Source organism: Anolis sagrei, chromosome 7 (assembly GCF_037176765.1).
Source record: "Anolis sagrei isolate rAnoSag1 chromosome 7, rAnoSag1.mat, whole genome shotgun sequence".
Taxonomy (NCBI): domain Eukaryota; kingdom Metazoa; phylum Chordata; class Lepidosauria; order Squamata; family Dactyloidae; genus Anolis; species Anolis sagrei.
Window position 1 is genome coordinate 20,013,385 of NC_090027.1, and position 22,990 is coordinate 20,036,374.

Sequence of the window (22,990 nt, forward strand, 5' to 3'; positions counted from 1 at the left end):
TGAACAGACTGCGCTCTGGCACCACGAGATGCAGAGCCAATCTTAAGAAATGGGGCTACAAAGTTGAATCCACGACATGCGAGTGTGGAGAAGAGCAAACCACTAACCACCTGCTGCAATGCAACCTGAGCCCTGCCACATGCACAACTTTCTTGCGGCAACACCAGAGGCACTCCAAGTGGCCAGATACTGGTCAAAGGACATTTAATCAGCTACCAAGTTTGCAAAATTTGTGGGGGGGGGGGGGGGTTATCTGTTTGTTTGTTTTGTTCTGTTAGAAATGTAATACAATGTTCTGGTTGCGGATGACACGATAAATAATGGTAGATGACTAGTTCACTAGGTGGCTCCCCTCAAGCGGTCCTGCTCCGAGACTCGAGGTGGCCAGGTTATTATCATGCAATCAGACTTTGTTTAAAACCTTGAATCAATAGGGTAATGCCTTGGGAAATGGGCTACCCTAGACTGATGTCATGCTGGAGGTCACGAAAAGGTGGCTTCCCCATATTTCATATACAGACATGCACACAGGGGTCAGGGGAGATACATAAGGGATAATGAAGCATAAGGGAATTTCATATACACCCATCCCACGCACCAGAGTCCAAAAGAATAAGTTAAAACCATATCATCCCTTAATCATGAAAAAGGGAGTTCATAGGACTTGGGGAAAAGTTCCATAAAGTTCTCAAAAGTTCCTGAAAGTTTGGGGAAGTTATTCAAAATTGCAGAAATCCAGAAAAGACAAGTGGGGAAAGGTGTCCCAGTATCCATCTGGACAATGTGGCCGGTCCAGCGGAGTTGATAGCATAGGACCATCACTTCAATCATGGTGGTCTTTGCTTCTTCCAGCACGCTGACATTTGTCTGCTTGCCTTCCCAAGAGATTTGCAGAATTTTCCAGAGGCAGTGCTGATGGAATCGTTCCAGGATTTGCACGTCTGTAGACAGTCCACGTCTCACAGGCTTATAGCAGGGTTGGAAGGAAAATCGCTTTATAAACAAGCACCTTGGTATCCCTACGGATGTCCTCAAACACTCTCTGTTTCATTTGGAAAAAAGCAGCACTCGTAGAGCTCAGGCGGTGTTATATTTCAGTGACACCAAACTCCAAAACTCAGAATGATCTTTCCCAGTGGTTTCATGTAAATGTTAAACAACAGGGGGACAGAATTGAGCTCTGGGGGACCCCACAGGCCACCGGCCAGGGAGTCGAACAGGGGTCCCCCAGCTCCACCATCTGGGTGCAGCCCTCCAGAAAGGACCGGAGCCACTGCAGAACAGTGCCTCCAAGCCCAATCCTGGAGAGGTGGCCCAGGAGACCATGGTCGATGGTATTGAAAGTTGCTGAGAGGTCCAGGAGAACCAGCAGGGACACACTCCCCCTGTCAAGCTCTCTTCGTAGATCATCAAGGTGACCAGTGCCGTCTCAATTGTGAAGTCGGGTCTGAAATCAGATTGAGATGAATCCAGATCATCGGTTTCATCCAAGAAGCTTTGGAGCGGAGAGGCCACCACCTTCTCTAGTACTATGACCAGGAAGGGGGGATTTGATACTGGACGAGTCAGTTGAGTCGGATTCAGTGCCAATAACTATAATAATATTATTAAATGCTAATAAAATAATATTATATACTAATATAAAATATTATTTACCAGTAATATTATTAGGTTAAAGGTTTTCTCCTGACCTTAAGTCCAGTCGTGGGACTCTGCTGCTCATCTCCATTTCTAAGCCAAAGAGCCAGTGTTGTCCATAGACACCTCCAAGGTCATGTGGCCGGCATGAATATTATTTAATATATTATTATATAATGTTATATAGAAATAATATGTACCAATATAATATTATTATTTACTAATACGATAATTTTACTAATATGATAATGGAGCCCCTGGTGGTGCAGTAGGTTAAAGAGCTGAGCTGCTGAACTTGCTGATCGAAAGGTTGCAGGTTCGAATACGGGGAGTGGGGTGAGCTCCCACTGTTAGCCCCAGCTTCTGCCAACCTAGCCGTTTGAAAACATGCAAATGTGAGTGGATCAATAAGTACCGCTCGAGCGGGAAGGTAACGGCGCTCCATGCAGTCATGCCAGTGGCCACATGGCCTTGGAGGTGTCTACGGACAACGCTGGCTCTTCAGCTTAGAAATGGAGATGAGCACCAGAGTCCTAGAGTCGGACATGACTGGACTTAATGTCGGGGGAAAACCTTTACCTTTTTACCCTTTATTATGAAATTATTATATACTAATACATTTGCATTATAAATTAATATATTATATAATGATATAGCTATTGTATATTAAAATAAACATATTATGTTCTAATATAATAATTTATACTAACATAATAATGCTATTATTGTATAGTAAAATATTATATTAATATTATATTATATACTATAATATATGTTGTATAGTAAAATATATACCAATGCAATATTATTTACTAATACAATAATGGTATACACTAATATATTAGTTATATAAATTACTATGCTGTTATATAATATTACAATATGGTTATTATATACTAAAATAAACATATTATTATATATTAAAATGATACTATATACTAATATAATAATGTTATTATTATATACGAATATGTTATATCCTAAAATAAAATATATACTATTATAATTGTATATATATTATAATAAAATATATACTATTATTCTATGTTTGTAAAATATATTATCTATATATATAATATAAATATAATATATAATATAAATGTTATAAATAATATATATATATAGTAATAATATATATCAATACAATATTTTATTTACTAATGCAATATTATATATAAACATGCCATTAGTACTGTGTATTAATATATTATATAATAATATAGGTATTGGCTAAAATAAACATTATATACTAATATATTATAATAGGTAAAGGTAAAGGTAAAGGTTGTCACCTGACATTAAGTCCAGTCATGTCTGACTCTGGGGTGTGGTGCTCATCTCAATTTCTAAGCCGAAGAGCCGGCGTTGTCCGTAGACACCTCCATGGTCATGTGGCTGGCATGACTGCATGGAGCGCCATTACCTTCCCGCCGGAGCGGTACCTATTGATCTACTCACATTTGCATGTTTTCGAACTGCTAGGTTGGCAGAAGCTAGGGCTGACAGCGGAAGCTCACGCCGCTCCCCAGAATCGAACCTGCGACTTTTCGATCAACAAGCTCAGCAGCTCAGTGCTTTAACCGACTGCGCCACCGGGGGCTCCAATATATTATAATACACTAATATAATACTAGATATTAATAATATAATATATTGATATTATTATAATATATAATAATCATATATTTATGATGTACTAAAATAAACTTATTATTAAATACTATTATTAGGTACTAATGTAATAATATAATCTATTATATTAATATAGAATATTTTATTAATATTATATATTTTTGTTCATTTTAATGTCAGGAGCATCTTGAGAAACTGCATATTATATTAATATATAATAATATAGTTATGATAAACTAAAATAAACATATTTATTAGATAGTAATATAATATTATTACATACTAATATACAAATATAATAATATTATGATGTACTAATGTAATAATTCCGAATGTCAAACTAGACCAGGAAGCTGCGCATTAGGAGCGCCTCCTGCTGCAATGTTCTATCTCTCCCTGTGCTCTAGGGAGAAGGAAGCAGCTAGGCCCCGCCCACCGCAGTCCTCGGCTTCCTATTGGCCGGGCCGCCTTAGCCCCGCCTTAATTCCCGGGCCTGGCCCGCTAGCTGGCTGTCTCGCGCTGCTTGTTGCTTTGCTTCGCTTTTGCAAACCGTGCATCGCCTTTGCAGCAGCAGCAGCTTCGGAAGCAAGCCCCAAATGAGCGAGCTGAGGCAGAGAGCGGGCCGAGATGCCGACGGGCAGCAGGACTCCGAGGGGAAGGTAAAGGAGAATTTTTTTTTGTTTGTAAACAGACACGTGTCAGCGCGTTCACACGTGCATGAAGACGCGGGTCAACTTTGCACGGGATCCTAGGCGGCCGTTGGGTTGTGCATTAACATAGCATCAATTCAGCGGCCCAACGGTTGCTTAAGGCTTCGGGAAAGGGAAAACACGCATCTTTGCACGTGTGTAACTGATGACGCGTGTCGCCATGAAGATGATTGGGCGATGCCCTTCCTTCCATCCTTCCTTCCTCATCCTAATCTTTGCCTCTTTCCTGTGGCCCTTTTGCAACATCCGAAATGACCTCTATCCATTATTATTATTATTGTAATTATGTTAATTATATTTATTTATATTATTATTGTTGTAATTATGTTAATTATACTTACTTATATCCTGATTGTGTTGTCGAAGCCTTTCATGATTTATCCTGATTTCCTCTTAAACGAGAATCAAAGCAACCCGGGCAATTATTATTGTTATTATACCCTGGTGTCTTGTTGTTGTTGTTGTTGTTATTATTATTATTATTATTATTATATCCCACTTTCCTCTCATAATAACAGCAATTTTGGCCTCTTCCAAATGAATTATTATTATTATAACCATTATTTCTCCAGCTATCAATACTTGACATTATTATTATTATTATTATTATTATTATTATTATTATCATCATGTTTTGTCGAAGGCTTTCATGGCCGGAATCACTAGGTTGTTGTAGGTTTTTTCGGGCTGTATGGCCATGGTCTAGAGGCATTCTCTCCTGACGTTTCGCCTGCACTTTGGCAAGCATCCTCAGAGGTTGTGGATGCTTGCCAAAGTGGAGACGAAACGTCAGGAGAGAATGCCTCCTGAAAAAACCTACAACAACCCATTATTATGTTTATTTATATCCCGATTTCCTCTCTTAAACGAGAATCAGAGCAACACCGGCAATTTTTATTGTTATTATACCCTGATGTATTATTATTATTATTATTATTATTATTATATCCCACTTTCTTCTCTTAATAGCAACCATTTTGGCCTCTTCCAAATGAATTATTATTATTATTATTACCATTATTTCTCCAGCTATCAATACTTGACATTATTATTATTATTATTATATCCCACTTTTCTCTCATAATAACAGCAATTTTGGCCTCTTCCAAATGAATTATTATTATTATTACCATTATTTCTCCAGCTATCAATACTTGACATTATTATTATTATTATTATTATTATTATTATTATTATTATATCCCACTTTCCTGTCATAATAACAACCATTTTGGCCTCTTCCAAATGAATAATAATTATTATTACCATTATTTCTCCAGCTATCAATACTTGACATTATTATTATTATGTTTTGTCGAAGGCTTTCATGGCCGCAATCACTGGGTTGTTGTAGGTTTTTTCGGGCTGTATGGCCTTGGTCTAGAGGCATTCTCTCCTGACGTTTTGCCTGCACTTTGGTAAGCATCCTCAGAGGTAGTGGATGCTTCCCAAAGTGCAGGGGAAACGTCAGGAGAGAATGCCTCTAGACCATGGCCATACAGCCCGAAAAAACCTACAACAACCCATTATTATGTTTATTTATATCCCGATTTCCTCTCTTAAACGAGAATCAGAGCAACCCAGGCAATTTTTATTATTATACCCTGATGTATTATTATTATTATTATTACTACTATCATTATTTCTCCAGCTATCAATGCTTGACATTATTATTATGTTTATTTATATCCCGATTTCCTCTCTTAAACGAGAATCAGAGCAACTCAGGCAATTATTATTGTTATTATACCCTGATGTCTTATTATTATTGTTATTATTATTATATCCCACTTTCCTCTCTTAATAACAGCCCTTTTGGCCTCTTCCAAATGAATTATTATTATTACTATTATTTCTCCAGCTATCAATACTTAACATTATGATTATTATGTTTGTTTATATCCTGATTTCCAGTCTTAAACGGGAATCGGAGCAGCTCTGGCCATGTGAATTATTATTATTGGGTTGCTGTGAGTTTTCCGGGCTATGTGGCCATGTTCCAGAAGCATTCTCTCCTGAGATTTCGCCCACATCTATGGCAGGCATCCTCAGAGGTTTTGAGGTCTCATAACATCTGAGGATGCTTGCCATAGATGCAGGCGAAACGTCAGGAGATAATGCTGCTAGAACATGGCCATGTAGCCCAAAAAAACCTACAACAACCCAGTGATTTTGGCCATGAAAGCCTTTGCCAATACATTGAACCATATAGCTGCTTTGGGTCTTGATCCAGAGAGGGAAGCAGAATAATAATTGTAATAATAATAACAAACAGCCTCTTCCAAAAAATTGACTCTTTTATTTTAAGGAATAATAATAATAATAATAATAATAATAAACAAATTTATTTATACCCCACCACCATCTCCCCAAGGGGACTCGGGGAATCCAAATTAGCATCCTAGACGATCCATTGCCCATTTCCAGCAGTGTTCAACATTATTATTATTATTATTATTATTATTATTATTATATTTATTTCCCACTTTGCTCTCTTAAATGAGACTCCGACAACCCAGGCTATGTGTCTTACTGTCATTATTATTCTCGTTGTTATTAATATTCCTGCTTTCCTCTCTTAAACGATCTCTTTTGACATTAAAAACAATGCAATTTAAAATGTGTTAAAATAGAACTAAAGATTTAATTGTTAAAAAGCAAGGACTCAAAATCACATAAAAGCTATTTTCAAGTGTCAAAAGAAAGAGGGCCGCTCCGAAAGATGCTTCCATTGGCCATCTACTTTTATTCTCCAGGCATTCCTTCTAAAGGTCAATCGAAGTCGACTGTGGCCTATTATAATGGAACTATAGTTTGGAAATTATTGTTCTTATTGATGCAGGCCTAGATTGCATTGGCCTTCTTTGCTGCAGCTTCACCAGCCAGAAAACACAGAGAGTCTTTGAAGCAAGGGCCACCCGGGGTGCATCCAAACTGTTGAGATAATGCAGCGTGATACCATTTTAGCTTATATATTTGTGTGTGTGTGTGTGTGCGCACACACCACTTTAGCTGCCATGGCTCGGTGCTATGGGTCCTGGAAGCTGTAGTTTGGTGAGCCACTTGCACCTTTGGTAAAAGAAGGCTAAAGACCTTGTGGTGGATATTATTATTACTATTATTATTGTTATTATTATTACTGGGGGAGTTAGGTCATATCATTTCATTAATTAGTAACACTATTTATAAGAAAAAAGCCAACTTGATTTCTTTTTTTTAATGAATACTCCCATTCGAAAATACATAATGATGTGGGTGAACTACAATTCCCAGAATCGTGCACTCATCCTCTCCAAACCAGAACTGTATGCACAGCTGCCCATGTTGGGTCCGTGTGCCAAGTGTAGGCCAAATCTGACGTCGTCTGGGTTCAGTGCTCTCTGGATAAGGGTGAGCTACAACTCCAAAAATCAAGATCCGTTCCCACAAAGCCATGCAGTGTGTTCAGTTGGTCATGGGGCTTCTTTGTGCCATGTTTGATCCCAGTCCATTGTCGGTGGATGCAGAAGAACTACAACTCTCTGATTCCCAGAGCAATCACCTCCAAACTCTGCCTGTATTCACAGTTGGGCATGTTGGGTCCGTCATTGGGGGTGTTCAGAGTGCTCTGGGTGCAGGTGAACTACAATTCCCACTCAGGTGGGTCAGTTCCCCCCACAAACACCTCCAGTATGTTCAGTTGGTCATCAGGGTCCTGTGTACCATGAGTGGTCCAGATCCATCATTGGTGGGGTTCAGAGTGCCCTGGATGCAAGGTGAACTACAATTCCCATGCGGGTTGGTCAATTCTTAAAACCCCTCCAGTATGTTCTGTTGGTCATGGGGGTTTTGTGCCCCAAGTTTGGTCCAGGCCCATCATTTGTGAGGGTCGCAGTGGAAGTGGGTGACGGTACTGCAAATCCCATCTTCTGTGGTCCATCCTCCTCCAACCCTCACCAGGACAGAAAGTGCGTCATTGGGAGTCTGTGTCTCAGATTTGGTCCAGTGCATAATTCGTTCAGGTCGTAGTGGATTCTGGAAGTGAGTGAAGATACTGCAATTTCCATCATTCCTGGTCCATCCCCCAAAATGCACCAGGATGTAAAGTACATCATGGAGAATCTGTGTGGCAAGTTTGGTCCAGGCCCATCATTTGTGGGGGTCGCAGTCTCTGGATGTGGATGAAGGTACTATGTGTATAGATTTCAATTCCGTATGTAACAAAAGTAGGATTTTTTTTCTGTTCCTGGTTTGAAAGTGTAATTTCCTGTTTAATTGTGCGGCCCTTACTTTGAAAGTAGTTGTTCTACTCCACAAACTTGGTTTTTGTGTTACAAACTATGCTGAATGGGTTGAGACTCGAAGATAAGATATTCATTGGAAACCATTGGAAAAGGCGCTATAGCAGGATGATGTCCCTTCCTTAAAAGCAAAGTTTGTGAATACACACATATACATTTTCACTTTTATTATGTGTATAGATTATTATTATTATTTCCCCAGCAATCTATATTTGATATGATTATGATGATTTCTCCATCTGTCTATACTTGACACTGTTATTATCATCATCCAGCTATCTATTCTTTACTTTACTATTTTGTTATTATTATTTCTTCATCTATTCATACTTAAAATTATTATTATTACCACCCTACTATCTATTCTTTACTTTATTATTATTATTATTATTATTATTATTTCTCCAGCAATCTATACTTTTATTATTATTATTATTATTATTATTATTATTATTATTTCTCCATCTATCCATACTTTACATTATTATTATTGTTATTATCACCCAATCTTCTATTCTTGACTTTATTGTTGTTGTTGTTGTTATTCTAGCTATCCATGCTGTTCATTATTATTATCATTGCTTCTTCGGCTATCTGTTCTTGACATTATTATTATTATGCAGCTAACTGAAGCTATCTATACTTGACTTTCTTCTTCTTCTTACATCTCCAGCTCTTAATAATAATAATAATAATAATAATAATAATAATATTTCTCCATCTATCCATACTTTACATTATTATTATTATTATTATTATTATCACCCAATCTTCTATTCTTGACTTTATTGTTGTTGTTATTCCAGCTATCCATGCTGTTCATTATTATTATCATTGCTTCTCCAGCTATCTGTTCTTGACATTATTATTATTATTATTATTATTCTGCAGCTAACTGAAGCTATCTATACTTGACTTTCTTCTTCTTCTTCTTACATCTCCAGCTCATAATAATAATAATAATAATAATAATTCTCCATCTATCCATATTTTACATTCTTATTATTATCACCCAATCTTCTATTCTTGACTTTGTTGTTGTTGTTGTTGTTGTTATTCCAGCTATCCATGCTGTTCATTATTATTATCATTGCTTCTCCAGCTATCTGTTCTTGACATTATTATTATTATTATTATTATTATTATTATTCTGCATCTAACTGAAGCTATCTATACTTGACTTTCTTCTTCTTCTTCTTACATCTCCAGCTCTTAATAATAATAATAATAATAATAATAATAATAATATTTCTCCATCTATCCATACTTTACATTATTATTATTACCACCCAGACTACTATTCTTGACATTGTTGTTGTTATTCCAGCTATTCATGCTGTTCATTATTATCATTGCTTCTCCAGCTATCTGTTCTTGACATTATTATTATTATTATTATTATTATTATTATTATTATTCTGAGGCTAACTGAAGCTAACTTGACTTTCTTCTTCTTCTTACATCTCCAGCTCTTAATAATAATAATAATAATAATAATCTTGATTTATATCCCGCTCCCTCTCCCCGAAGGGATTCAGGGCAGATTACAACAAAACAGCAAATGAAATAACAGACAACAATAACAAAACAATTATTTAAAATAAAATGGTACAATATTGTAAACACAAATAAATAAACAGTCTAAAAGACTATTTAGCCCACAAAAGCAGTATACATGTAAACACCGTTTAAAACCAGTCAATTCCTATGATCAGAGTATCTAGCATAAGTTATAGTTCTCTGTACATGACATTATTATTACTATTATTATTAATATTATTACTTCTTTAGCTATCTATACTTATTATTATTATTATTATTATTTGTCCATGAATTAACTTGGAGTCTCAACTATGACTTTCTGCCCTCCTGTGAAAAATCCAGCCTTTAAAGGGCAAGGCTTCCCCCGAAATAACTCAAAGCAAACAATGCATCAGCCAAGAAATATCTTCCATAACAGTTCCTTCTGATTCTGTATATGGCAAGTATTGAGCATGATGGAGTGGCCTGAGCATAGGATTATGATGATGAAGAGAGAGCCGAGAGAGCCGTTCAGCAGTGGAACTCTCTGCCCCGGAGTGTGGTGGAGGCTCCTTCTTTGGAAGCTTTTAAGCAGAGGCTGGATGGCCATCTGTCAGGGGTGATTTGAATGCAATATTCCTGCTTCTTGGCAGGGGGTTGGACTGGATGGCCCATGAGGTCTCTGATTCTATGATTCTAAGACCTGGGTTCAAATATCCACTTGGCTACAGAAATCCATTGGGTGACGCTCTCTCAGCCTTAGAGGGAAGCAAGGGCAAACCTCTGATCAGATCTGATGATAGTATTTTTCTGGGTTTGCATTAGTTGTTGTTATGGATTTGCAAAGTTGTTATGGATTTGCAAAGCTGTTGTTATGGCTTTGCAAAGTTATTGTTTACACCGGTCTGCTGTTTGGTGAAGTTATCTTGTAGTTTGAAGGGCAAATTCTTTATTGATGTTGTCAGTTTTCTCGTTGCAGTGTTGTAGTGCAAATGTGACATTTCCCTGATACGCTAGAACTTAGAAAAAAAAATAAGAAAAGGGAATGCAAATAAGACTTTTGTGTTTGGATTTTAAAAGCAACTCACTTTGAGATCCGTAGCCTGGTGCCCGAAATTGCAAGAAAATATTCTGGGGAAAATATAGAAGCATCATTAGGATATTATAAAAACAAAACAATTGTGAACTATGACCAGAAATAACAATACTGCGACCTGAAAAGTTTGCCATATTAGGGATAGCCTATTATTATTATTATTATTATTATTATTATTATTTGAAACACAACAAGATGAGTCCATAGCAGACACTCTGCTGGCTGTTGAATTGGATCACACTTTGGACACTTCCCAAGTGTCTAGAACTGTGTGATGTATCGGCAAATAATGTGTGCATATCCCAGTAAGGTGGCCTTTTGCAGCTGGCAGATGGTAATTTTGTCAGCGCTGATTGTGTTTAAGTGCAGACCAAGGTCTTTAGGCACTGCACCCAGTGTACCGATCACCACTGGGACCACCTTGACTGGCTTGTGCCAGAGTCTTTGCAGTTCAGTCTTTAAATCCTCATATCGTGTCACAAGTTCACAAGTTGTGGCACAAGTTCCAATGGATCATCTGAGCAACAGTGTTATGCCCCTGCTTGTAGTCTGTGCGCGATCTTCTTGCAGCAGCTGAGCATGTGATCTATTATTTCATCTGCTTCCTATTATTATTATTATTATTATTATGCTTGCCATAGATGCAGGCAAAACGTCAAGAGAAAAATTGCCTCCAGAACATGGCCATATAGCCCGGAAAAACCTACAACAACCCATTATTATTATTATTTTGACACAAAAACACAGTATGTCACAGCAGACGAGATATATGTTTTGGATTTCGTATCATAAAATCACAAGTCTTGTGGTACTTGTGATGTAAGTTCCAGTGAATCATTTTGGCCACAGAGTTCTGTCTTTGTTTGTAGTCCGTTTGTGCAATTTTCTTGCAGCAGCTGAGGATATGATCCATGGTTTCACCTGCTTCCTTGCACAATCTGCATTTTGGGTCATCCGCTGATTTTTCGATCCTAGCCTTAATTGCATTGGTTCTGATGGCTTGCTCCTGGGCTGCAAGAATCGGGTCTTCTGTCTCCTTCTCCAGGGTTCCATTTGTGAGCCATCACCAGGTCTTCTTGTCAACTTTTCCTTCAATTTTGTCATGCAAGGCTTTGTTGTGCCAGCCGTCAGCTCTGGTTTGTAGTGCAGTTTTCTTGTACTGACTCTCTGTCTGCTGTGCTTTGAGAAGTTTCCGATTACTGACTTCAATTAAAGAAGGTTCTTGGCTTTCCTTGACATATTCTGCCAGGGCATGTTTTTCTTCTTCGACTGCTTGTTTTACTTGTCAAAGTCCTCTGCCACCAGACCTTCTAGGCAACATCACTGCGAGGATGTAATGAATTATGAATGGTCATGAGTTTTCTTGTTTTTCTGTCCAGATTGTCCAGTTCTGCCAGCGTTCGGTTTATTATGCCAGCAGTATGTCTTATGATGATGATGATGATTGTTATTATTAGGCAGAAGTACTCATAAACTACAACTCCTAGGATGCCATAGCATTGAGATATGGTGCTTAAAGTGGTGTCAAAGTGCATTAATTCGACAGTGTAGACGCACCCTTTGATTGTCCCATCCGGATGTCATTTTCTCTTAAAGCAGATTTTATATCCTTGAGTGTCAAATGGGATGTGACTCTTTTCTGACCTCCTTTTTTCCCAATGCAAATCAACATCCTTATTATTATTATTATTATTATTATTAACTACCAAGCTTGCAAACTTTGTGTTTTGTTTGTTTGTTAAAAATGCAGTACAACTGTTTGGTTTGCTCCTGACACGATAAATAAATAAATATATTATTATTATTATTATTATTATTATTATCCCAATAATAATATGGCTCAAAGCAAAGGCGCCTAGTGTTGCCTTCACCACAACCATTGCATTGGTGCAAGGTTTTAACGGCCGTCTTTTGCTCTAAAATTGGCTTAACTAGGGTTCAGCCCTTTTAATCTGCTTTGGGACGGACTAAAATTAGCCGGGTTTAAACCAAACTGAGACCAGCCTTTTGCAGACACAGGCGGAAACTCAGCAGCATGGGATAGTTTGAAACCAACATGGATTTTAAACCAGGAAAAATCCAAGGATATGTCTACACTGTGAAATTAACACAGTTTGACACCACTTTAACTGCAATTCCTCAAGACTATAAGAACCCCGAGAGTTGTAGTTTTGCAAATTCTCGAGCCTCCTCTGCCAAGGAATGCCGAACTCCAAGGAATTACGTAGTATTGAGATATGGCAGCTAAAGTGTGTTAATTCTACAGTGTAGATGCCCCTTCTGCCTTTTTGCTTGGAGTAAAACCTTCCAAATCGTCTCTTAGATGGAGATTGTGCATATATGTGTTTCCTGCTTCTCTCACAGATAGAAAGATAGAAATGTTGCTTAGCTCTCTCCCTGCTGTGCTTTTGAGACACTTCCTATCGCTTTTGAGTCATTACTTAAGAAGCTTGTTTTCACTTTGTGTTTGCAGGAAGTTGACTTAATGCGCCCAGTATTTTAGTGCGTAGATGCCGTTGCAATGTATGCACAGCTATGAAAATGGCAGAAAGGGCAGCTTGCACAATGCACAGCAGTTGCCTTTATTTTTGCAAATATTTGGAGTCACTATTGCTTTGCTCTAGGGTTGTTCTCCATCCCAATAGTGATAAAACCTTGTGCAAGGCCTTCTTTGTTTGCATCGCCATTATACTATGAATGCATATTTGGCACCACTTTAATGGTCATGGCTTGATGCTGGGAGTTGTATCTTGGCACCCTTTTCTAGAGGCAGCTCATGACCTTGTAAAACTATAGCTCCCAGGGTGCCAAAGCATTGTTCACCTGGCAATTGAATGTTTTGCCTTATATGTTGGAAACTGCCATTATTATTCAAGTGCGTTCTGTCGTGCAGGTGGCAGCCTTTGGCCTTGGGAAGCTGCAAATCCCAAGACTCCATAGTATGGAATCTCATGCCTGCCCTTTGCAGTTTCTTCGCTTGATCCAGATTTTGTCGTTTGTCTTTCTTTTCTTTTTGTACAACCAGCTCTTCATTCGGAGGAAATGCTTTTCCTTTTAGGGTATTGCGTTTCTGTCCCTGCTTGGAAGTGTGTGTGTGTAGCCATGTATAAATGTGCGTGTATTTGCCTGTCTGTCCCATTCTGTCTCTCTATCTCTCTATTTATTTATATTTATTTATTGTCATATTGATATACCGCCATTCTCAGCCTAAGGGCAACTCAGGGCGGTTTACAAACAGCACAATTTGATGCCCACAATAACATAAAAACAATTAAAACATTTAACATAAGTAAAATTCAAGAAATAATAAAACCAATTAAAATACCTATCTATCTATCCTGTCTTTCCACACTTATAATCTGTCTTTCATCTATCATCTATTCTATCTGTCTATCTTTGTGTTTATTTGTTTGTTTATTTATTTACTGTATTTGTGTACCGCCTTTCTCAGCCCATAGGCGACTCAAGGCAGTTAACAGGACAAAATCCAATGCTTACAATGCCATAATTACAAATAAAAAACATAACATATAATAAAAACTAAACAAATCAATAAAATATAAAGTCATACTGTCTCCATCTATCCATCTCCCATCTATCTACCCATCTTCACACATGGGCCTAAATCCTGTCCTTAGTTCTCACTAAAGTGGAACTGAGTAAAGTGGGTTTAGATATATGTTGATTCAATATTCAACAGTTAATTCAATGTGTCTACTATAATTGAGGCTAACCAAGGATATTCCAGTTACACTGGATAGTAAATATTCATTAGATCCTTCAAAGAACTACTTGATTTACCTTACTTACTTACTTAGGTGATCCCTCGTTGGACGAGTAAGATGGTCTTCCATTATGGGTTTCCTTGTGGGTCCGCATGTGGCTGTGGAGCCCTATTCTTGCTCTGCATCTTCTTCCGCAGTGTGGGCATTGGTTTCCAGGTGGAAGGCGGTCCCAGTCAAGGTTGGCTTGATGCGCCTTCCTCCTGGCACGTTTCTCTCTTTCACCCTCCACTCGTGCCTCTTCAAATTCTACAGCACTGCTGGTCACTGCTGACCTCCAGCTGGAGCGCTCAAGGACCAGGACTTCCCAGTTCTCAGTGTCTATGCCAGAGTTCTTAAGGTTGGCTTTGAGCCCATCTTTAAATCTCTTTTCCTGCCCACCAACATTCAGTTTTCCGTTCTTGAGTTCGGAGTAAAGCAACTGCTTTGGGAGACGGTGGTCGGGCATCCGGACAACGTGGTCAGTCCAGCGGAATTGATGGCGGAGGACTATCGCTTCAATGCTGGTGGTCTTTGCTTCTTCCAGCACGTTGACATTTGTCCGCTTGCACCACCAGGCTCAGCTATGTTCAGCTTCGTGTATACTTCTGCGAAGGTGTTTAGAGTGGCTTGTAGATCTTCTTCTGTATGCGCACAGACGACATTGTCATCAGCATACTGGAGATCTATAACAGATGTTGTTGGAACTTTGGTTTTGGCTTTCAGTCTACTGAGGTTAAACAGCTTGCCATCTATCTCCATCTATCTACTCATCTATCTATTCATCTGTCTATATACCATCTGTCTATCCATCCTATCTCCTCTCTCTATGTGTCCATCCATCTATCTAACCATCCTACGTTAATGTGATGTTGTTTATTTTATTGTAATTTGTATTTTATCTTATTGTAATATGTTGTTTGGGCTTGGCCTCATGTAAGCCACCCCGATGGTGGCGGGGTACAAATAAAGTTTATTATTATTATTATTATTATTATTATTATTATTATTATCCTATCCATCCATCCATCCATCAGTGGTTGCCAACCTTTGGGCTCCCAGGTGTTTTGGACTTCTTATATAAATAAGTTCCTACAATTCCTAACATCTGGTAAACTGGTTGCGATTTCTGGGAGTTGAAGTCCAAAACAACTGGAGGACCAAATGGTGGGAACCATTGCTATACATCTATCTATCTATCTATCTATCTATATCTATCCATCCATCCATCCATCCATCCAAGATACCTACCTACCTATCCATCCATCCATTCTATCTATCCTATCCATCTATCATGTCTGTCCCATCTATCTAACGATCTCTATCCATCCATCCATCCCTCCCCCCCTCCCCCCCATCCATCCTGTCAAGTTATCCATCCACGTACCCATCCATCCTACCCTATCCCTCTGTCCTGTCTGTCTGTTTTTCTATGTATCCCATCTATACATCATTTATTTATTTATAGTATTTATATTCTGCCCTTCTCACCCCGCAAGGGACTCAGAGTGGATTAAAATGCACATATACATGGCAAACATTCAATGCCAGTTAGACATGCCACATATATAGTCAGACACAGAGGCAATTTAACATTCCAGCTTTCCGACTTCATGAGGCTATGCTTGATTCTGGCCACAGGGGGAGCTGCCGCTTCACCATCTACTTGTGACACCGAGTCCTTGATGGAATACTTCCTCATTCTTATGCACACTGCTGGAAGGTTTTATGGTGTTGTAAATTAGTTACATTCGCTCTGCATAAAGCGGTACCTAAATTTCCTACTAGACAGTTGCAACTGTCTTTCGGGCTGCATTGGTCAACAGCAAGCTAGATTATTAAAGGTCATGGGCTCACACCAACGTAGGTTGGCTTTAAACTCATGACCTCTATATAAGTAGTGATTTAATGCAGCTGGCTACTAACTAGCTGCGCCACAGCCCTGTCCTATCTATCTAGCTAATCTATCATCTGTCCTATCTATTTATCCTATCTTTCCATACTATCTATCTGTCAATCAATGAAAAGTATATCAATATAGGTTACAAGAGTGGACAATTAAGAAAAAATCAGGAAGACCACATAGACAATAAATTAGTTAAATTTGGGCTGCATCGGTCAACAGCAAGCTAGACTATTAATGGTCAGGAGCTCACTCTTACCGGGTTGGCTTTGAACTCATAACCTCTTGGTCAGTAGTGATTTAATGCAGCTGGCTACTAACTAGCTGCGCCACAGCCCGGTCCTATCTATTTAGCTAATCTATATATATATATATCAATCTTTCATCTATCATCTATCCTATCTCTCATCTATCTACTATCTGTCAGTCTATCCACCCATTCTGTGTTTCCTGTCTGTTCTGTCCTATCTATTTATCTAAAAGCTGTACCCGCCACGCGTTGCTGTGGCCAAACTTACCTCCCTCCCTCCCTCTTTCTTACTTTCTTCCTTCCTTCATTCCTTCCCTTCCTTCTTTCCTTCCTTCCCTCTGTTTCTTTCCCTTCTTTTTTCTTCCTTCTCTATCTATTTCTTTTCTTATTTCCTTTGCTCTTTGGTTCCATCCTTCCTTGTTTCTTTCCTTCCTTCCTTCTCTCCGTTTTTCTCTCTTTCATTCTTTCTCTCCTTCCTCTTTCACTTTTTTTATTTCCTTCTCTCCTTGCTTCCCTCCCTCCCTCCCTTTGTCTTTCTCTCTTTCGTTCCTTCTCTTTTTTATTTCCTCCTCTCCTTCCTTCTCTACCTTTCCTTCCTTCTTTCCCTCCGTCTTTCTCTCTTTGGTTCCTTCTCTCCTTCCTTCCCTCTTTCACTTTTTTATTTCCTTCTCTCCTTCCCTCCCTCCGTCTTTCTCTCTTTGGTTCTTCTCTTTTTTTTATTTCCTATTCTCCTTCCTTCTCTACCTTTCCTTCCTTCCCTCCTTCTTTCTCTCTTTGGTTCCTTCTCTCCTTCCTTCCCTCTTTCACTTTTTTATTTCCTTCTCTCCTTCCCTCCCTCCGTCTTTCTCTCTTTGGTTCTTCTCTTTTTTTATTTCCTATTCTCCTTCCTTCTCTACCTTTCCTTCCTTCCTTCCCTCCGTCTTTCTCTCTTTGGTTCCTTCTCTCCTTCCTTCCCTCTTTCACTTTTTTATTTCCTTCTCTCCTTCCTTCCCTCTCTACCTTGCTTTCTTTCCTTTTCTCCTTCCCCCCTTCTTTCCCTCTTTCTCTCTCTGCTTCCTTCCTTCCTTCCCTCTTTCTGTGTATGTTTTGTGTGTGCATATATGTGTGTGTATTTCTGTATATATTTGTGTATATGTGTGTATATATGTGTTTGTGTACATATGTAATTTTGTGCATGTGTTGTAACATATTTTTTGTTTTTTGGCTTTTTAAGTCTCTTCTGCTGTGTTTTTCAGTGTTTTTATGAGTGATGGTCACTCGTTGGCCTGATAGGTGTCTTGTGTCCAAATTTGGTGTCAATTCATCCAGTGGCTTTTGAGTTATGTTAATCCCACAAATGAACATTTTATTTTTATTTCTCTCTCTCTCTCTGTCTCTGTCTCTCTCTCTCATATCTTTCTATGTGTCCCATCTCTCTATAAATCATCTAGCTATCTATCTAAATATAACTCTAAAAGAAAGCCTCCGGGCTGCCTGATTTGCTTGGCTTAGAAAACATCATGGGTTTCCATTCACTCAGATAATAAAAGGACGCCATAGTCAGGCATGAGTCAACAAAAATCCAAGCGACTACGACCTCCTTTTGCTGGAAGAGGCTCAAGGGAGAAGCACAGAAACAAAGGGGAGACGACACAATAATTTACGTTGGGTTCATTGCCCAGGCTGCTTATGGAGGGAAAAAACAGGAAATAAATAAACATAATAATAATAGATCAAACTGCAAAGACTCTGGCACAAGGTAGTCCCAGTGGTGATCGGCACACTGGGTGCAGTGCCTAAAGACCTGGCCTGCACTTAAACACAATCTGCACTGACAAGTTTACCATCTGCCAGCTACAGAAGGCCACCTTTCTGGGATCTGCACGCATTATTCACCGATACATCACACAGTCCTAGACACTTGGGAAATGTCCGACATGTGATCCAGTACAACAGCCAGCAGAGTGATCTTGTCTGCTATGGACTCATTTTGTTGTGTTTCTAATAATAATAATAATAATAATAATAATAATAATAATAATAATACAGTCCTAGACAATTGGGAAGTGTCCGACGTGTGATCCAATACAACTACCAGCAGAGTGTCTGCTGTGGACTCATCTTGTTGTGTTTCTAATTATAATAATAATAATAATACAGTCCTAGACATTTGGGAAGTATCCGACGTGTGATCCAATACAACAGCCAGCAGAGTGTCTGCTGTGGACTCATCTTGTGTTTCAAATAATAATAATAATAATTATTATTATTATTATTATTATTATGCAGTCCTAGACACTTGGGAAGTGTCCAACGTGTGATCCAATACAACAGCCAGCAGAGTGTCTGCTGTGGACTCATCTTGTTGTGTTTATAATAATAATAATAATAATTATTATTATTATTATTATTATACAGTCCTAGACACTTGGGAAGTATCCGATGTGTGATCCAATACAACAGCCAGCAGAGTGTCTGCTGTGGACTCATTTTGTTGTGTTTCTAATAATAATAATAATAATAATAATACAGTCCTAGACACTTGGGAAGTATCCGACGTGTGATCCAATACAACAGCCAGCAGAGTGTCTGCTGTGGACTCATCTTGTTGTGTTTCTAATAATAATAATAATAATAATAATAATAATACAGTCCTAGACATTTGGGAAGTGTCCGACGTGTGATCCAATACAACAGCCAGCAGAGTGTCTGCTGTGGACTCATCTTGTTGTGTTTCTAATAATAATAATAATAATAATAATAATAATACAGTCCTAGACACTTGGTAAGTGTCTGACGTGTTTTCCAATACAACAGCCAGCAGAGTGTCTGCTGTGTTTCAGGGAATAATAATAATAATTTGCAATGGCTTATCGCCAGGAGCAAATGCAGCAAAGGCCAGCGTCCGTGTGGGGTTTAGAGTTTGGTGGATGCAGAACATGTTGATGATGATGAGTACCGTCATGGTTTATTTATATGGTGCCATCACATAAATAAAGCATGTACAGGGAATCCCTTCCAGCAACAGCACATCTCCAAGGCTACATCCACACTGTGGAATTAATGCACTTTGACACCCATGGCTCAAGGCTGTGCAATTCTGGGAGTTGTAGTTTTGCAAGGACAAGTTCCATAACAGCTTTGTTAAAGGCGATTAAAGTGGTGCTAAACTGCATTAATTCTACACTGTAGATGCAGTTATATAATAATAGTAATCAATGATATATGTGCCTCGCCAAACTCCAAAAGCAGGTTCAATATTGATTATAATAATAGGGTCAGCCTGTGCATTTTGCACTCCTTAATCAAGGCTTCCAGCGTGTCCACGGTTGTGCAAGACGTGCCAAAGGTCCACAGAGTTGGCGCTTGCATCGTGAGACACACTGAATCAGATAAGAAATGGACCAATTCTGCCTTTAAATCGTATGTGTATGTGTTTTTGGGATTGTCTAATAATGGGATTATTAGACAAGAGTTTTTCCATGTTTTCGAGTTGGAAATTTGTTATTTTTTTATTTTCAACACTTAAGCCTGGATCCGCTGCCGTTCCCTTTATATTAATTTTATATTAACTAATTAATTTTATATTAATTAATTAACCCTCCCAAAGACACTAAACTGGCATCCCTGCGGCCATATTATTGTTGTTGTTCTTATTATTGTTATTGTGCACCTCTCAGGGTTGAACTACAACTCCCACACAGTTGAGTCATCCTCCTTTGCACAACCCCTCCAGTATGTTCTATTGGTCTTTAAGGTTCTGTGCCACGTGTGTTCCATATCTACCATTGAGGGCTTCAGAATGTTTTCTGAGTACAGGGTGAATTACAACTCCCACATGAGTGGGTTAGTCCTCCCCCAAATGCTTACTGTGTGTGCACTTGGTCACCAGGGTTGTGTGTGCCATGTTTGGTCCAGATTTGCCATTGCTGGGGTTCAGAGTGCTGTGTATTCAGAGTGAACTATATTTTGTCCAGGTCCCTCATTCGTTTGGGTCGCAGTGGTTTCTGGAAGAGAGTGAAGATACTGCAATTCCCATCGTCCCTGGTCTGTCCTCTCCCAAAACTCACCAGAATGTAAAGTGCATCATGTAGAGTGTGTAGCAAGTTTGGTCCAGACCTGATATTTGTGAGGGCCGCAGTAGTCTCTGGATGTAGATGAAGGTACTGCAGATCCCATCATTGGTGGTCTATCCTTCCCCATACCGCACCAGGACATAAAGTGGGTCATGGGGAGGGGTCTATGTGGCAAGTTTGGTCCAAGTCTGTCATTCACGGGGATCACAGTGGTCTCAGGAAGTGAGTGAAAGTACTGCAAATTCCAACTATGGCCAGTGTGGTCCAGATGCATCGTTGGTTGGGTTTACTGTGCTCTCTGGATGTAAGTGATCTACAACTCCTCTAACTCAAGGTCAATTCCCCCCCCCCCCCCAAAAAAAACCCTCTTGTTCAGTTGATTGAGTCCTGTATGCTGTGTGTCATAGGAAACGGTTAAGGGAAAGGCAGTGAGCGGGGTCATGCAAATTCCACACCAATGGAGAGAGAAAGGAACCCTGGGATGTCCAATCTGGGGGGAAAGTAGAACATCTAGGATGAAATGGTCCCCGTATGAAAGTCTTCACTTGGGTAGTGGGCAGTATGGTGTTGGTGGGGGACATTGGTAGGGCTCTTGGAAATGTTCATGATGCTCAGTATAACATGCAATGTCCTTGGACAGAGAGCCATGGGTGTCTCCTGCATAGTGGGAACTATAGCCTGTGTGGAGGCGGGAGGTTGTCTGTGTAAGTGGACACCTCCACCATATATACAGATACACATTTTCACTATACACACATATACATTTTCACTTTTATGTGTATAGATATAGATTTGTTTTTCCTGCATGTGAAAGTTTAAGGGTGCATCTCGCCATTGGTTTATGTGGCATTTTAATGATTTACATAGCATTTTAATGGTGCAGATTGTATTTAGTAATCAGGTTTTTATGTATTTATTTGGTCCAAGCATTGAATAATCTGCTACTATATGTATATGTGTGTGCTTGTATGATGGTTTTGCGTCAATTGAATATGTTTTGTTTATTTTTACATCAAATTTATGTTGTTATTTTGTTGATTTAATTTTAATTTGTTATATAACTATTCATTGTTTGCATTGTTCACATTTTTATAAGCCGCTCTGAGTCCCCTTGGGGAGATGAGGCAGGATATAAATAAAGTTGCTGTTGTTGTTGTTGTTGTATATCTCCCTGCATGGCTAAAAGATGGACAAAAATAACTTTAATGTTGTGGTTCCTTCCCAAATGATAATGTAGGATCCACCCAGTTTATGCTATAACGATTTTGGATTGGAGGGAGATTGGAAACACAGTGATGGAGCCTCCTATTTCAGTTGAATAGGAATTTCAAAGGCTTGCAGCATCCTCTGCCTTCATGCATGCATGCAAGGGATGCAGGAGGAGGCGGTTGCCATGGCAACCTCTCCTCGATTGGAGCTGGGTACCGCTCGCTGGCTCGTCATCAATGCTGAGAGGAGGAGCAGCTGCCATTTGCAAAAAGAGCAACCATTACTATCCCTTTCCCTCCATTAAGCAGGCATCCCATCTAATTTGCAAAAATTATATTCTCCAAAGTCAAGCAATCCCCACCGCAGAGACTCTGAGAGTTGCATCTCTTTCTGGCTTTTGACTTCCTTGCACCATTTTATCCTCCAGCCGTGATGATGAGGATGATGATAATTCTATTTATTTATACTCTCTTGGAGTTGGACTCAGGGTAGCTCACAGCATTAAAGACAATTAAAAACCTACATTATTCTTATTATTATTCCAGCCATGATGATGATAGTTATTTTTATTTATACTTGCCTCTCTCAAGCTGGACTTGGAGCAGCTCATAACATTAAAGACAGTATTATTATTATTATTATTATTATTATTATTATTATTTCGTGCTAGGAGCAACTTGAGAAACTGCAAGTCGCTTCTGGTGTGAGAGAATTGGCCATCTGCACGGACGTAGCCCCGGGGACATCCGTATGTTTAGATGTTTTACCATCCTTGTGGGAGGCTTCTCTCATGTCTCTGCATGGGGAGCTGGAGCTGACAGAGGGAGCTCATCTGTGCTCGCCCAGGATTTGAATCTCCAATCTGTCGGTCATCAGTCCTGCCGGCACAAGGGTTTAACCCACTGCACCACCTATTATATAATAATAATTTTCCA

At 39.0% G+C, this 22,990-nt stretch overlaps 1 protein-coding gene across 2 annotated transcripts in view; it reads left to right on the top strand.

Annotated features, from left to right (window-relative positions):
* Positions 1 to 3,747: 3,747 nt before the first annotated feature.
* The window catches only part of CDS2 (CDP-diacylglycerol synthase 2), a 53,182-nt gene continuing 33,939 nt past the window's right edge, over positions 3,748 to 22,990 (top strand). For both annotated transcript variants that reach the window (XR_010910242.1, XM_060787096.2), the window contains exon 1: positions 3,748 to 3,929. Coding sequence is in view for 1 of the 2 variants with exons in the window: in XM_060787096.2 (XP_060643079.1) it covers positions 3,867 to 3,929 (63 nt within the window). In the remaining variant the exon portion in view is untranslated. The remainder of the gene's footprint in view (positions 3,930 to 22,990) is intronic.